The 14415-nt window shown below is 33.0% G+C and overlaps 1 protein-coding gene across 1 annotated transcript; it reads left to right on the top strand.

The window, feature by feature from the left end:
• Positions 1 to 3513: 3513 nt before the first annotated feature.
• On the top strand, positions 3514 to 14168 carry Pdss2 (Decaprenyl diphosphate synthase subunit 2). The gene is made up of 5 exons (XM_076516620.1): positions 3514 to 4563; positions 5172 to 5508; positions 5889 to 6137; positions 10654 to 10818; positions 11260 to 14168. The coding sequence occupies exons 1-5, from the start codon at positions 4091 to 4093 to the stop codon at positions 11413 to 11415; spliced, it is 1380 nt and encodes a 459-aa protein (XP_076372735.1). The 5' UTR covers positions 3514 to 4090; the 3' UTR covers positions 11416 to 14168.
• The last annotated feature ends 247 nt before the right edge of the window (positions 14169 to 14415 follow it).

The raw sequence follows: 14415 nt of genomic DNA, 5'->3' as shown, positions 1-14415 counted from the left end.
CCCTTTTATGTAGACTGTGTTCTTGTGGAAACAAGTGCAAAGGCAAATTTTCAAATTTCCTTAGTAATGAAATTATTCAACTTGCAAGAAGAATGAAGGAGTAGTTGAATTATATCCTATCTTGTTTATTACTAGTTTTATGCTATTAATATTATTGTATTTCTCCAAACTAGTGTTTATAGAATAAAATTATCATATCCCAGATTTAATATACTTTATTATCAGTGATAATTTTAATCTTCAAAAACTATTTCGAAGATCAGTACAAGAAACTTAGATTTCGAGACTTGTCGTAAATAGATCATGCAGTCAATAATCAAAACACCTAATGTATTTTCCCACCATAAAGAAGTTTGACAGTACTGTTCTAGAACATATCATAATGAAATTGACATTAAGCTGTACAGGGACCGAACGAAACAAGTGTCCCTCTTGAAGATGTGTATGTGTGTTTTCTTATAGCAAAGCTACATCGGGCTATCTGTTGAGTCCACCGAGGCCTCGAAGGTGTTAATTTGTTATATCGTTTATTAGATAACAGAGAAAATATGTAAAACTACCTGTTTTTAGGACGCATTCGACAAGATCTATTCAAATATGATCTTAAATCCTAATTTTAACACTGTATTTCATAAATACCTGAACTTTTCATGATTTTAGTTACATTTACTCATAAAAGGTATTGTTCATTTGTAGTATCTTAGATCTTCTTGTTCCAGTTAGCCTACAAATTGACCAAACAATATTCTCTCCAATAATGTAACGAAAAATGAGGTTCAAAATAATATAAAACAGTTTCACAAGTTAATATTTAGTCAGCGTTACCTTAAATTTCAGTACTGTTTCACATCGACATACTTTTAATGGATTTATGCAAATATTCTTGATGATTGACTGCCATCCTTCTTTGAGTACTTCAAAAAGTTCATCTTTCTGTTTAGCTTGCCATCTTTCTTTAATCGATTTAACTCAGACAATAAATTTTCAATCGGACTGATATGAGGTAATTGAACTGGCCATTCCATACCATCAATATTCTTATTTCTAAGATACCTTCTAACGACTCCACAATTGCAGAGAAACTTGTTTGTTCAATTTGTAGGCTAACTGTACTTCGAAGATCTGAAAAATACAGCAGGTGCACAACACTTTTTATAAGAAAATGTAACTAAAAGCATAAAAAGTTGAAGTATTTACGAAAGCCAGTGTTAAAATTATAATTTGAGATCATAACTGAACAGGTCTCGTCGTATGCATTCTAAAAACATATAGTTTTACGGATTTTTCTGTTGTCTAATGAAAGACATAACAAAATTAACATTATTTTCTTAGAGGGGCGATTTATGCTTATATACTTAAAATAAGACGATATTTTATCGAATATTTAAGAAACTGTATACGACTTATAGGTTCAAAAATAAATGAGCTAGGTATGCTTTTTTAAATAGTAAATATATTTCTTCAGTTACAACTTAGTGCATTCAATAAATAAACAAGAATGATGTTATGTATTGGCCTTCATTGCTTTGAAAATGTTTAAAACATTAAAGATTAATTAAATACTTTTTATAAAATTCAGAATGACTCAGTTTGTACGTTCGATTTCACCCAAAAGTGAGTAAGATACCGGGGTTTTCCTAGTGTGTAACTGATCACAAATTGTGCCTGTAAAAATATTTGTGCAGTTGAAAAAATCCTTAGGAAAAGCTCTGGTAATATGCTTTCGTTAATTAAAAAGAGATTTTATCAAGATATATTTTGACCTAATTCTGAATGGCCCAGCATGGCAAAGCGTGTTAAGGCGTGCGACTCGTAATCTGAGGGTTGGGGGTTCGCATCCCCGTCGCGCCAAACATGCTCGTCCTTTCAACCGTGGAAGCGTTATAATGTGACGGTCAATCCTACTATTCGTTGGTAAAATAGTAGCCCAAGAGTTGGCGGTGGGTGGTGATGACTTACACTACTAAATTAGGGACGGCTAGCACAGGTAGCCCTCGAGTAGCTTTGTGCGAAATTCAAACAAATATAATTCTGAATTTTACTGAAGCGGAATTTATCTAAAGAAATAGACGGGACATACATGTAAACATTCAGTGAAAATTGTCTTTATTTCTGACACAAAAGGCCTGGCATGGCCAAGCGCGTAAGGCGTGCGACTCGTAATCCGAGGGTCGCGGGTTCGCGCCTGCGTCGCGCTAAACATGCTCGCCCTCCCAGCCGTGGGGGCGTTATAACGTGACGGTCAATCCCACTATTCGTTGGTAAAAGAGTAGCCCAAGAAGTGGCGATGGGTGGTGATGACTAGCTGCCTTCCCTCTAGTCTTGCACTGCTAAATTAGGGACGGCTAGCACAGATAGCTTTCGTGTAGCTTTGTGCGAAATTCCAAAACAAACAAACAAACAAACTGACACAAAACAACTGAGTACGTATTAACTTAGCACAAACTAGAAGACAACGTTCGTTGCTGGAAACATATTGTAAGTTTTATGCATGTTTCTAAAGTTGTTGAAAAATTTGTAGGTTTTCCTGAATCTTTTAGTCTGAGAAAGCACCACGTAATACATTTAACACCATAACACCATCCTTTCTCAGAGTAGTTGCCTAACGCCACCATATAATTGGTCACTCACATTGAAAAATAAAAGAAACTACAACCTCGAGATATCACCCTGAACTACTGTTAGAAAAACTGCTGTCTACTTTAATCCACCAGGGATATCTATTTATGCATGATTCGAGTAAAATTAACTGGAATAGTTAGCTATTTTTGAATCAACATGTTATTTAGAAATTATAAATACTTATAATAAACGAATTTTTTGTTTTTTTAAAATTGCATACTAAAGTAAGGAAATAATAAACATATGATATGTCTAAATATCGTACTTTATAATTGTGCAAACAGTTATTTATTTACTTATGTATTACGGCTTAATAAATATTTAATTTTACCGAAAACAAAGTTAGGATTATAAAAAATAGTATGGTTTGTTTATTTTTGAATTTAGTGCAAAGCTACACAAGGGCTGTCTGTACTAGCCGTCCCTGATTTAGCAGTGTAAGACTAGAGGGAATGCAGCTAGTCATCACCACCCGCCGCCAACTCTTGGGCTACTCTTTTACCAACGAATAGTGGGATTGACCGTTACATTATAACGCCCCCACCGCTAAAAGGACGAGAATATTTGGTGCGACGGGGATTTGAACCCGCAACCCTCACATTACAAGTCTAGTGCTTTAACTACCTAGCCATGCCATTCCAAATAGTATGGAGTAAGACAAAGTGTAGCCATCAGAAAACATTACACTTCCCAAAAGCGAGAACTGTTTTACAGCATGTTACTTTTGTTTTATTTATATTTGATAATTATATTAATTAGTTAATTCTCGATTTGAAATGTGTCGAAAAGGGTTCAGTAGTATTTCATGTCATAAGCATGCTGAAATAGTGGTCTCAGTTTTTAATTTTACTTTACCAGTCACTTAAATTAGCTAGGCAACCCTTAAATCCAGGAATACTGTTCATTTAGTGAATTTAAGCTATATGTGACTTGTTAAATTATTATTACTGTTAAAGCAAGAAAAATAAACAATCAACAATCAGTCGTTAACTTTGGGGGTTGAAACTTAAAATGTGAATATTCACGTATGTACAGTGTAATCTGGCAGGTTAAGGTCAAGTATAATATTAAAATATACAATTCGTGTGACGAGTACGTTAACCTTCTCTTGAAACGTGGCTGACTGTATGTGATGAGGTTTGTGTATTGAAGTCTGCATCTCAATAGACTATTAATTTTTAGCGTTAAAGTAAGTTTTTGAAAGAACTGTTGAGTATCATTCGATTTTAGGATATAAAACTTCGTGATATAATATTTTTACTTCTGTTACTGTAATCCTTCAGGTTTATTTCAACTTCAGATCCTGTTTCTATTTTAGGCTTAACTTTGTTACTCAAAAGTGTATGAAGACGCGGAAATACACAGTATATGAGTAGACGTAGATACTAACGTTATGTACGTTGAACTTTAATTTCTTTTTGAGTTTAAGAATGATTTCGAAACTTGTAGTTTAAATACAAACAAATATATGTTTATACACACAATCGATTTGGTTAAAGTTGGTGAATTAAAGCAGGTCATTATCGTTATTAATGGAATAATGAAATTCATTGTAAAAGAAATTCGTGAATTGTATAATTTGTTGTTGAAAGAAAGAAAAATGTGTAGTAAGGTAATACCATTTCTCAACTGCCCAAGACTGATGACGTGTACAGCAGGACCTTGTATGTCCATTGATATGAAGAGTAACCTTATTAATAATAGTAAAATTGAACATACAAAACACATGCACCAGTTTCATCGTAGATTCTTTGGAACTCTTGGTTCATACACAACTAAAACCTCAGACTGGAACAGAGCAGTGTCAGATGCTGAAAAGATAGTTGGCTATCCGACATCTTACTTCAGTCTTCGTTGTCTTCTCAGTGATGAAATTTCTAACATAGCACTCCATCTTCGAAAACTTATTGGTACCAATCATCCAATATTGAAGACTGCAAAGTACGTATCTTTTTTTGGTTTTTTTAATATTATTATTAACTTAATAATTAGTCAGAAAGTACTTAAATTTTATAGTCATATTTAGTTGACTTGCACTTTACCAGTAAAAATTGGAGCAACAAAAAATTCAGTAATCATGTTTTACTTCGAAACTTTTTTTCTTCAAGTGAACCGTTGTGGGACGGTATCCATCAGCAGCTTAAAGTTTTGAGATATATCACCCATAATGTTTGTAAACGCTGTGCATTGCTAACTGTATTCAGAATTAATGTAGAAACATTTATGAATTTTATATCATAAAAATTTGGGGCTAGACATAATTTTGCAAACAATAAATACTTTTCTGAGAAAGTGCTCATGAAAAGGGCACTTTTTTGAAAATATTTGACAATTGCCAGAAATGGTTCTACTTAATTTCTCATAATTTTTAAATAATACATTAGTTAGAAAATCATCTTTAGAAAAAAAGATATTTATACAAGTTCTTGTATGAGTCCAGTTTTAAGCATATTTTGATTTACATACTTTTTTGCCCACCACCTAGTTGCTTCACATGTTCTAATTTAAAATGGCATATATTCAACTAAAATGAATTGCTTGTTCTTTAGGCGACTTATATACAATGGAAGAAACAACATGCAGACAAGAGGGCTGATTGTTTTGCTAGTTTCTAAAGCTGTGGGACATCATACATCTTCAAGGGATTATCTGGAAGCCAGTAGGTCAGCTGGCATCTCTCAACGACAGCGTTCTCTTGCAGAGATCACAGAAATGATACACACAGCTCACCTGATTCATCGAGGAATGTTGAACTTATCGGAGAGTGCAGTTCCCGATTCCAACACTTTGAAAGATCTGCAGTTTGGAAACAAAATCTCCGTCCTCAGTGGAGACTATCTTCTTGCCAATGCCTGTAAAGGCTTAGCTGATCTAAGAAATTGCATGGTAAGGTCTAGAAAATGTATCTTGAATATTTGTATTTTTTGCTTCAACCGTAAGGAGAAACTAATTAAACGAGTTCAATGTTTCAGGAGTTCTCTTTAAAACATTTTAATAGAATCCTAATCATTAAAAACCTCTATTTCAAGATATTTATTCTTTTAAAGCATAGATCTTGAAAGGTAGCAGTAGGTATACATCTTTATCAACAGTTTATCTGTTTCTTTTATAGAAATGACTTTAATACATAACATGTAGATAGCACACAGTTTGCCTCATACAAAACTGCATATCATGATGTTTGTGGATTTTAAAAAAAAAATGTTAAAAGTTGGAAGGCCATTATCTATGTATAATTGTGCTCTACAATAACATCTCTTCTCTAGGCAGTGGACTTGATATCAACAGCAATTGGTGATTTCATGCAAGCAGAATTTGTCGGGGAACATGACTCTGAAGGGAATGCTCTTCCTACAGCAGGCATGGGAATTGCTGAATGGGAACAGAGAAGCTTCTTGTGGGCTGGCAGCCTCATGGCCAACAGTTGTAAGGCTACCCTTGAACTGGCTGGTCATAACCAGGAAGTCCAGGAAAGAGGATTTGAATTTGGGAAAACTATTGGCTTGGCTTGGCAGGTAAGAAGTGTTTATGCATAGAAATTGCATGATTTATGTTGAATTTGGGAATTTCAAGATTTTTTTTAAATATTGCCTTGTAATATTAAGAACGTAGAACTTGTATAGTATGAAGATATGGATTATTAGATTTTATGCAATACTAACTGGTATAACATAAACCATAAGTAGTTTAATAACATTTTGAATGTGTGTCACTAAACTCTTGTGTTGTGTAGTAAAGGATATCTGGGACAAAACTCTCTATATTCCAGGTTACTGAGTGGTGAGAGAATATTATGCAGTACTCAAGTAGTCTTTCAGTTGAGCTTCGTTCAGTGTACTGTGCATTGTTTGTTACTGACTGCTATATGTTTTGCATTATTTATTATGTTCCAAGTGTTATTCAAACTTTACAAACATGGCATCTGGGAGTTACAGAAAAGGATTTCAGTTTAAAATTCCTTGGTCTTAATGAAAAGGAGAGTTTTGTAGTGGGTGTATGCAGGTGCATTTGTATGTAATATGCATGAGGAGCTTGTTATCAAAGCAAGCACATTTTATGGTATTAAGAAGAGCAGGAACAAGATTAAGGCACATGCTTTAAATTTAAAGTTCATATAAGACCCAAAACAGAATAAAGTATGATAAATATCCCAACTTCGATCAAGCACTTACAAATAGAAGCTTGCCTATGGTGTTAACATATGAGGTGTGGACATTCAAAAAACTACAGCATGCCATGCATAGCACCTGAATATTGAAGGCTTTACAGCAAGTACTGGCTGGCTATTTCAACTTGTAACTGCTTAGTGAATTGAAAAATTGCAGCATAGTCAGCATACACCTATCATGACAGTGTTAAGCCCTTCAGAAAGCAGCTAAAGAAAGTTATGGAAGATTCTCAACTCCTCATGGCTCAGATATATAATGGAGATGAAACAGACCTCTTCTGGAAGGGTGTGCTTACCAACATACAAGACTGCTAGACACGAGTCTTGCATATCTAGTAGGAAGATCGAATCTCCATTCTCTGCTGTGTGAATGCAGGTGATACCCATTGAATGGAACCAATGGTTGTGGGCAAGAAGGGAAATCAAGGACACTCAAGAAGATTATGAACAGCTTACCAGTGATATACTGGAAGAATAAAACTGCCTGGTTTAATCAAGAGCTGTGTCACCATTGGTTCTACAGCCATTTTGTACTTACTGTGATAAAATACCAGGCAGATTTCTTGCACGTTGCGAGAGACAGTGTGAAGACTGTCCTTCTACTTAACATTGCCCCTGTTCATCTTCCTTGGGAAGAGCTTGAGGACCATGCTTATGCCTGATAACACCAGTGCCATAATTCAACCCATGGACAAGTAAGTCATTGTAGTTTACAAAACTTTAATAAATATAACAATAACAATGATTATTGAACTTAGTAGAGTAATGCATGAAACAAACTTCAAAGACACTGAGGTTGAGGTACACTTTGTTGGGTTTGCAATCAAGGACTTGGTGAACTTGCTACACTGAGATTGCGAGACAGAGGTGTCAGCTGATGACATTGTGTAGTAGTTTAAGAAAGATGGTGAAGAGCAGGATTTTCATTACTATACAGAGGAAGAGAGTGCTGGTAGTGTCTCTCGGAAAAGTCAAGTGATGATAATGAAGATGAAGATTCTACTCCAAATCTCAAGTTATCAGATTTTTGGTTATACTTCAACAAGGTCTTGGAGGCATTTGAGAAATTACCTGATTTGGAAGAGCACTGTGTGTTTTTTGAGAAATATTAGGGCAGATGTTATCAAGCACCAGTACAGCAATTACAAAGGGGAAAATATCTTTTTAAACCTCTGTTAAAAGAACACAGATGAAATCTTCCTTCCACCAGTATTGAAGGCTCCATTGGTCTGCCTGTAGCATCTGGATACTTTTTTTTTCAGACACCAATACCAGTAGTGCTAGTTTCCTTTTTGTTACCTCAGGATCACCATGACAGTTAATATTTTCAGACAATGAATAATGTAAATAAATTAACCTTTAATTTCTAAATTTATAATTTAATGTACTCAGATAATCTTTAATTTTTAAGTGAATAAAATAAGCATTTATTTACTGTTTAAATGACTATCCAAAGTATATTTACCAACATACATTTAGTCCTTCTGCAATCACCTATGGCAACATAAGCTTGAATCATCATCTTTCTTGGCCTGCAGTATTTTTAAGTGTTCAGTTATAATGTTATTTCATTTAATTTCAAACAACAATAGTGCATAGCAGTTGATTTGGGGTGGGAGTAACTTTAGAATTTTTTATACCATGGCATGACTTTAGCTCAATATGTTCTAAGTTATAGAGGGATTACTTTAATTCAATAAGTTTACCATCTCATAATATTTGGACATCAGCTCCACACTGTCATTTTTAAGAAGCTCAGTCCCAATCCTGACATTCTGCTTATCAATTCTATACCTAAAGAATTCTTTATTGTTTGATTTAACCCTCTCAGTCAACCCTCTTTCATGCAAAGTTTTGCTCTCTTGATTTCCTATAGTTTCCCAGATCCTTATTATTTACAGTAAGTTTAAACTTCTTTAAAATATTATGTTTATCCTCAATATGTTATTCCTTACTAAACTATACTGACTTATTCCACACCATTCCCCCTTTTTTTTTCTTTAGGGAATATGTATGCATATCAATTTTCTCCAAAATGATTCCCACATGTTCAAGATCTCCTTCCAACTGTTTAGTTGAATCTACAGAAGCCAGATCATGTTTCATTCTGTGAATTTGAAATCAGAGTACATTTCTTCAATTCTATATGTAGTAAAATCCCAAACCTTATAATGCAATGGTCACTTGTATGTAAATGCTTACCAACCACACAACTGTTCACATCTGATACTAATATTAAATCTATCATAGCTTCCTCACTTGTAGGTTCCATCACCAGTTGGCATATAAAAGTATCCCAAATAATTTCTAAAAACCTATAACCTCAATATCAAGCTCAGTTTTCACAGTAAGTACCCCTGAAATTAAAATTTCTCCTAATAATACATTTTTTGGCTATCATTCTGATTTTATTCTACAGTTTCTCAGTAATTTCTACATTCTGACCTGATGGTTGATAACAAATCTCAGTTATAAGACTTTTCCTTTTATATCTACTAATGTTAACCCAAGCTGACTAAAACTGATTATTTTCTTTAATATGTTCTACCTCAATAGGATGCAATTAACTCGCATGCAAAGCTACTGCTCTACCCCTTTTTTTATACTGTATCTTTAGTAAATAATCTGGAGCCTGTTATTTTAAAAATTTCTATCATCAAAGTTGTTAATATCAAAGCAAGTCTCTGTGATCCCCACACCCTATCCAAATCCTCAGTTTCCACAACTGCTTTGAACTTATCAATTTTATTTTGAATACTTCTAGCATTACAATAATTTGGAACTCTTGATATCCTAAGGTGAGATATGGAGGCCTGTTGAATAATTTTAGTCTCAAAATTCTCATTTTATCTTCTGAATAAGATATCAGGTAAGATCCACAGCTTATAGCAACTTATTTTATTGAAATTATTTTAAGCTTAGTGGCAGAAATTTTACATATATATCACATCATACAGGACACTAGGTCTTAGGTAAAACTTGTCTTATGGTTTAAAAGATTGTGTATTGATGTGGTTTCACATATTTGTTATTTGTGTATGGTGTTTACAATATTTGTGGAAATTGCATGCCACTTTAATTGTAGAATTACATGGAATAATCCAGAGACAAATTTTTCATCCTTGCTTGAAGATAATTCTTGACTTACATGGGATGTTCCAGAAGTTTTTAAACACAATAAAGTATTTAGAGAAAAACAGTTTTAGACATTGCAGTATGTGGAAATATCTAAAAGTATTTGATGCACTGTATACCAGTAGAATTTTCTGTGTTTCCAAGGTATGTCTATCATACAGATAATGGCAGTAGACCATTAGTCTTCCAGCAGTGTGCCAATAATAGTCAATCTAGCTAGTGTCTGTAATAGTATAGTGGTAACAGTCAATTAAACCTGGTGATTCCTAACCATTGGTCTACAGGGAGAGGTTCTACAAGATGATTGAAACAAAAATCTATTTAAAATATTGCACTTGGAGCATTTGAATTACAGCTTAGTTTACGAGCTTTAAAAGTTATTACTGTATGAGGAACTCCATGAAGTCTTGTGATCGTCACTATCTGGTTTTTGATCAGAAAAAGGTTGGAAACCATTGATTTAGGCTGTCGTGCTTCTTGTGATGAAGAGTTATTGACTGAGTACTGGTTGATAGTTTTTAAATATTGGTCAGAAGCAATATAAATTGGTATATCATGAACAAAATATATTTGTAAATATGTTTTTCAATTTGTGTCACTAAAACAATGTGATGCTTGCAGTACGTGTTTTTAAACATCTTAACAATTGTGCTGAGATTTGACATTGAAAGGGGGCATATTTTACAAATTCAAATAAACTTTAACACTGATTTATTATTTTATTTCAGACACATGCGGATCTTCAGCCTTTTACGGACACTTACCGACACCCTCCAGGTACTATATTTGACTTAACTTCTATCCCCGTGTTACTGTGTTTGGAGAACGAACCAAATCTTCTCAACTATATCTGCAGTTGTGGGGCCTCCATAACTTCCTTAGACTTCAAGATGGTACTGAAAAAACTTGCTACTCTTACATGTTACTGACACTAAGTATTTTGTATGTACACATATCAGGATCATGAATATAAAAATCGAGGTCTTTCTAACATGTAATTTCTAACAAGAAAAATAAGGCTAATCATACCATGTGGGCTTCTAAGATGCAGTGAATAGTTTACATCAGCTTTTAATAAACCTCTTTACTTTAAAACACAAATTTAATAATGAAAGTTCCACCATTTCAAGTTCTTTAACATAGTTTTCTTGTTTTTATTTTCATATGTAATACAACTGGGAGTCATCATAATCTGTAGTTTTTAGTTTATCATTACCAGCTACAAGTGTGATATACTTATTTATATATAGTAAGGAAAGGAATTACATTTTCTTGTACATCTGTATGTATAATACTAGTAAATAAAGTTTTCATACAACTTTGGTTTTCTTTAGCTCCATACTGCTGTTATCGAGAGTGGAGCTGTAGAAAAATCTAAGAAACTTCTGAGTACCTACACTCAACGAGCCCAAGTCATCCTGGCTGAGTTCGGAAGTTCAGATGCTACATTGGCATTACTGAAGATTGTTCATGCTCTCGAAGAACAGTGACTGTTTGCTTACATGTAACTTGTTTTGTATCTCTGGCGTTATGTAATGCAGCTAAAGTTTTGGTGGTTAATACATTCATTAGGTGGGTATAGTAGGTGTCTGGACAGTACTAAATTATGTAATAAGTATTTTAAAAAATCAGTGTGCAATTCTGTTAACATGAAATATTTTTACCTTGTAACTTTTGTTGGATATTACAGTGGTCCATTGAGTTGAAGTCCTAGATACAGTATATTGTTTACAGACTTGACCTTACAGTAAAACCTTTCCAGTCCGTATCTCTACAGACTGTCGTAGGTTATCTGGTGTTTGGTAGTTCATTTTTTTGTGTAAATGTTCTTACTGAATGAGAATATTACTCTATATAATAGATGCCAGTTTACATTTCTGGAGGTATTTTTTAACACTTTCTTTGATGTAATTTATCAAATTAAAGAAATCTGGGATAATATATTTTTAAGTCATTGTTTGTTAACAAAGAAGATTATGGATTGTTTTTAACCTTGTAATATGTACATAATGAGAAGTGTGGTATATTTTAATTTCACTTGTTACTAACTACATGTTTGCTGTCAGGGCTACTTTAGAGGCCAAAACCATTTTTCCAAACAGTGTCTGGAATACAGGTACTGGAATAGTTTTGAGATCTCCAAAACTTGGAAAGAATTTGAAATTGTGGAGAAGGTAATAAATTTAGAAAGAAAAGGAAAATCGAGGAAAGAGAAACCATGTAGTCTGTTTTATTGCTGATGCTGCATCACCCTGGAACTGTTGTAAACTGCTCAAACAGTAAAAATTAGTAAAGAACATGACATGTTCCTTCTAGAATATTTACTCCTGAATGAGAAATTATTTCACTGGGACACAATTAACTAAAGTTTTTTAACTTACTAATCACAAAGTTTAATTGAACAAATTTTTTAAATCAAAATGATTAAGGCTTAATAAAAGTACATGTAACTGTTTAGAGGTTTTGTGGAACTTAATACTAAAAAGATTGGTTTCTATTATATTAACCCATTTTAATTATTTATTGAAAGAGGCCTAAGATTTTTTTTAGCAGAGGAAAAAAAATTGGTTTGTGGTACTAATTTTATTCTATGAGCCAGTTTTGCACTGCAAGCTGAGTGTAAAACGTGGAATAGTTTTATTATTTTACAAGATCTTAGCATTATAATAGATACTTGAAAGGCCGATAATGTGAAACTGCTCCTGTTTCAAGCAAAGTTATTTGCTGTGGAACAGTTTCTCAATCAATGGGTTGTGACCCAAAACTGGGGCATCAGAATGTACGAAACAGTCATGAACAAAACTTTAAAATAGATAATAGTTTACACTTTTTTCAATGTTTTTGTTTAGTAAGGCAGATCTTCCTTACATGAGAAATATGTGCTAGTTTGCAGTTGGTAGCCAGTATTTACAGTTATGGTCCTGATGCAACAAAGTTGAGAACCACTGATTTAGAATAAAATATCTGTATTGCCAAATGGATAGGACTTTCCAATCTGACTCCATAACTAGTGATCTATTAGTCAAAGGGGCCACTTTTTGCCATACTGTGACTTTGTAAAACCAACCATAGGGCTACATGTACTGTGAATACACACTTTAGTTAATTTCTTCTACCAGTTTTTGTGACTTCCAAGATCACATATCATGAAGTCATGAAAAACCAGATGAGGAAAAAGTCAGATGTTTTACTGTTTTGTTATATATATATACACAGAATTCAGTAATTATACAAGACTTATATAATCATGAAGCTGTGGATCATGGAGGTAAAAGATTTCTGAATAACTTGCAGAAATTTTTTCTGCTAAGTTAACCATAGCTTTGTTCAAAATAAACAAATTTAAATGTTCACAGACACTGTTGTACATTTCAAAGACATAAAATCACCAAGCTTTTGTGAAACTTTGCAACCGTAAATAACGGTTTTAGGAGCAATTTGCCTGATAAATATAACTAACATGTTAACTGATTACTTGCATTATGTAACAAGTTTGCACTTTATTAACATAAAGTCATAATATATATTTTTCTCTATAAGTGGGTTTTCTCGTCATCACTGATAAAGTAATAATGTAACAGTAGGTGGTGGTAAAAAAAACAATCCTTTAAGCTGGCATTTCAGGTAAAAAGTAAATATCAATGAGTTAGTTACCAATATTAATATGTCTGTTTAGATATTTTCACAAGCTGATACTGTAATTATCTGAAATTAAGTTTAAATTTTGAAATTACTTTTGCAATGATTAATGGATTTCAGGTTTAACAGGATTTTATGCACAATTTAAGAAAGAAATAATATACATTCAAAATCTTATGTTGTTCATTTACTACATTAACAAAAAAATAAAATCAGTTTTGGGATAATTCAGGTAATGAATTTGTGAAAATAGTCTATGAATACATATAAAAAACCCAGAAAAGTTCTCTACGACTTGGTCCATGTCTTCTTCATAACATTAGAGAAACTTATTTCATATCTGTCTCTTATGAGTTGTCTTGTATATGTTTTGTTTCTTCCCAATCTTTAAATAAATGACAGTGACTGCCACATTTATTCATAACGAGGATTTTGTATTGCAAATTTTTAAACTAACATATATATCAGTTGGTTTTCAAGAAGTTTGTACTATATTATTGTTCTAACAAAATCTTTACTAAGCATATCTATAAAATAAATTACTTTTTATGGGTAAAATTACAGGTGTTTATTTTTATAAATAAAAATTTGGAAATTAATAAAACTAGCATGTAAATGTTTTTTTTTATATTGTTAGTTAACAGTATCATTTGTACACTTCTTGGATCGGTATGTGTAAACATAAATTACTATAATTCACTTATCAAATCACAGAAAAGAACTGCCCAACTGATTTATCTACTCCACTACTCACACACAAGTTTTGCAGTTGTAAACAAAAGAAAAATTTTCATTTTTAACACATGAATTGCATAGTTCCCCATTGATGTGTATTTGTCATAAGTTCATTA

This window comes from Tachypleus tridentatus, chromosome 7 (assembly GCF_004210375.1).
Source record: "Tachypleus tridentatus isolate NWPU-2018 chromosome 7, ASM421037v1, whole genome shotgun sequence".
NCBI classification, from domain to species: Eukaryota; Metazoa; Arthropoda; class Merostomata; order Xiphosura; family Limulidae; genus Tachypleus; species Tachypleus tridentatus.
Note: the sequence above shows the minus strand (reverse complement) of the source record. Positions and strands in the feature narration are given on the sequence as shown.

Coding starts and splice junctions, on each gene's coding strand:
- Pdss2 (XM_076516620.1), top strand. CDS start 4,091: ATGTTTATACACACAATCGATTTGGTTAAAGTTGGTGAATTAAAGCAG. Junction 5,509..5,888: donor CTGATCTAAGAAATTGCATG/GTAAGGTCTAGA, acceptor TCTCTTCTCTAG/GCAGTGGACTTGATATCAAC. Junction 6,138..10,653: donor CTATTGGCTTGGCTTGGCAG/GTAAGAAGTGTT, acceptor ATTTTATTTCAG/ACACATGCGGATCTTCAGCC.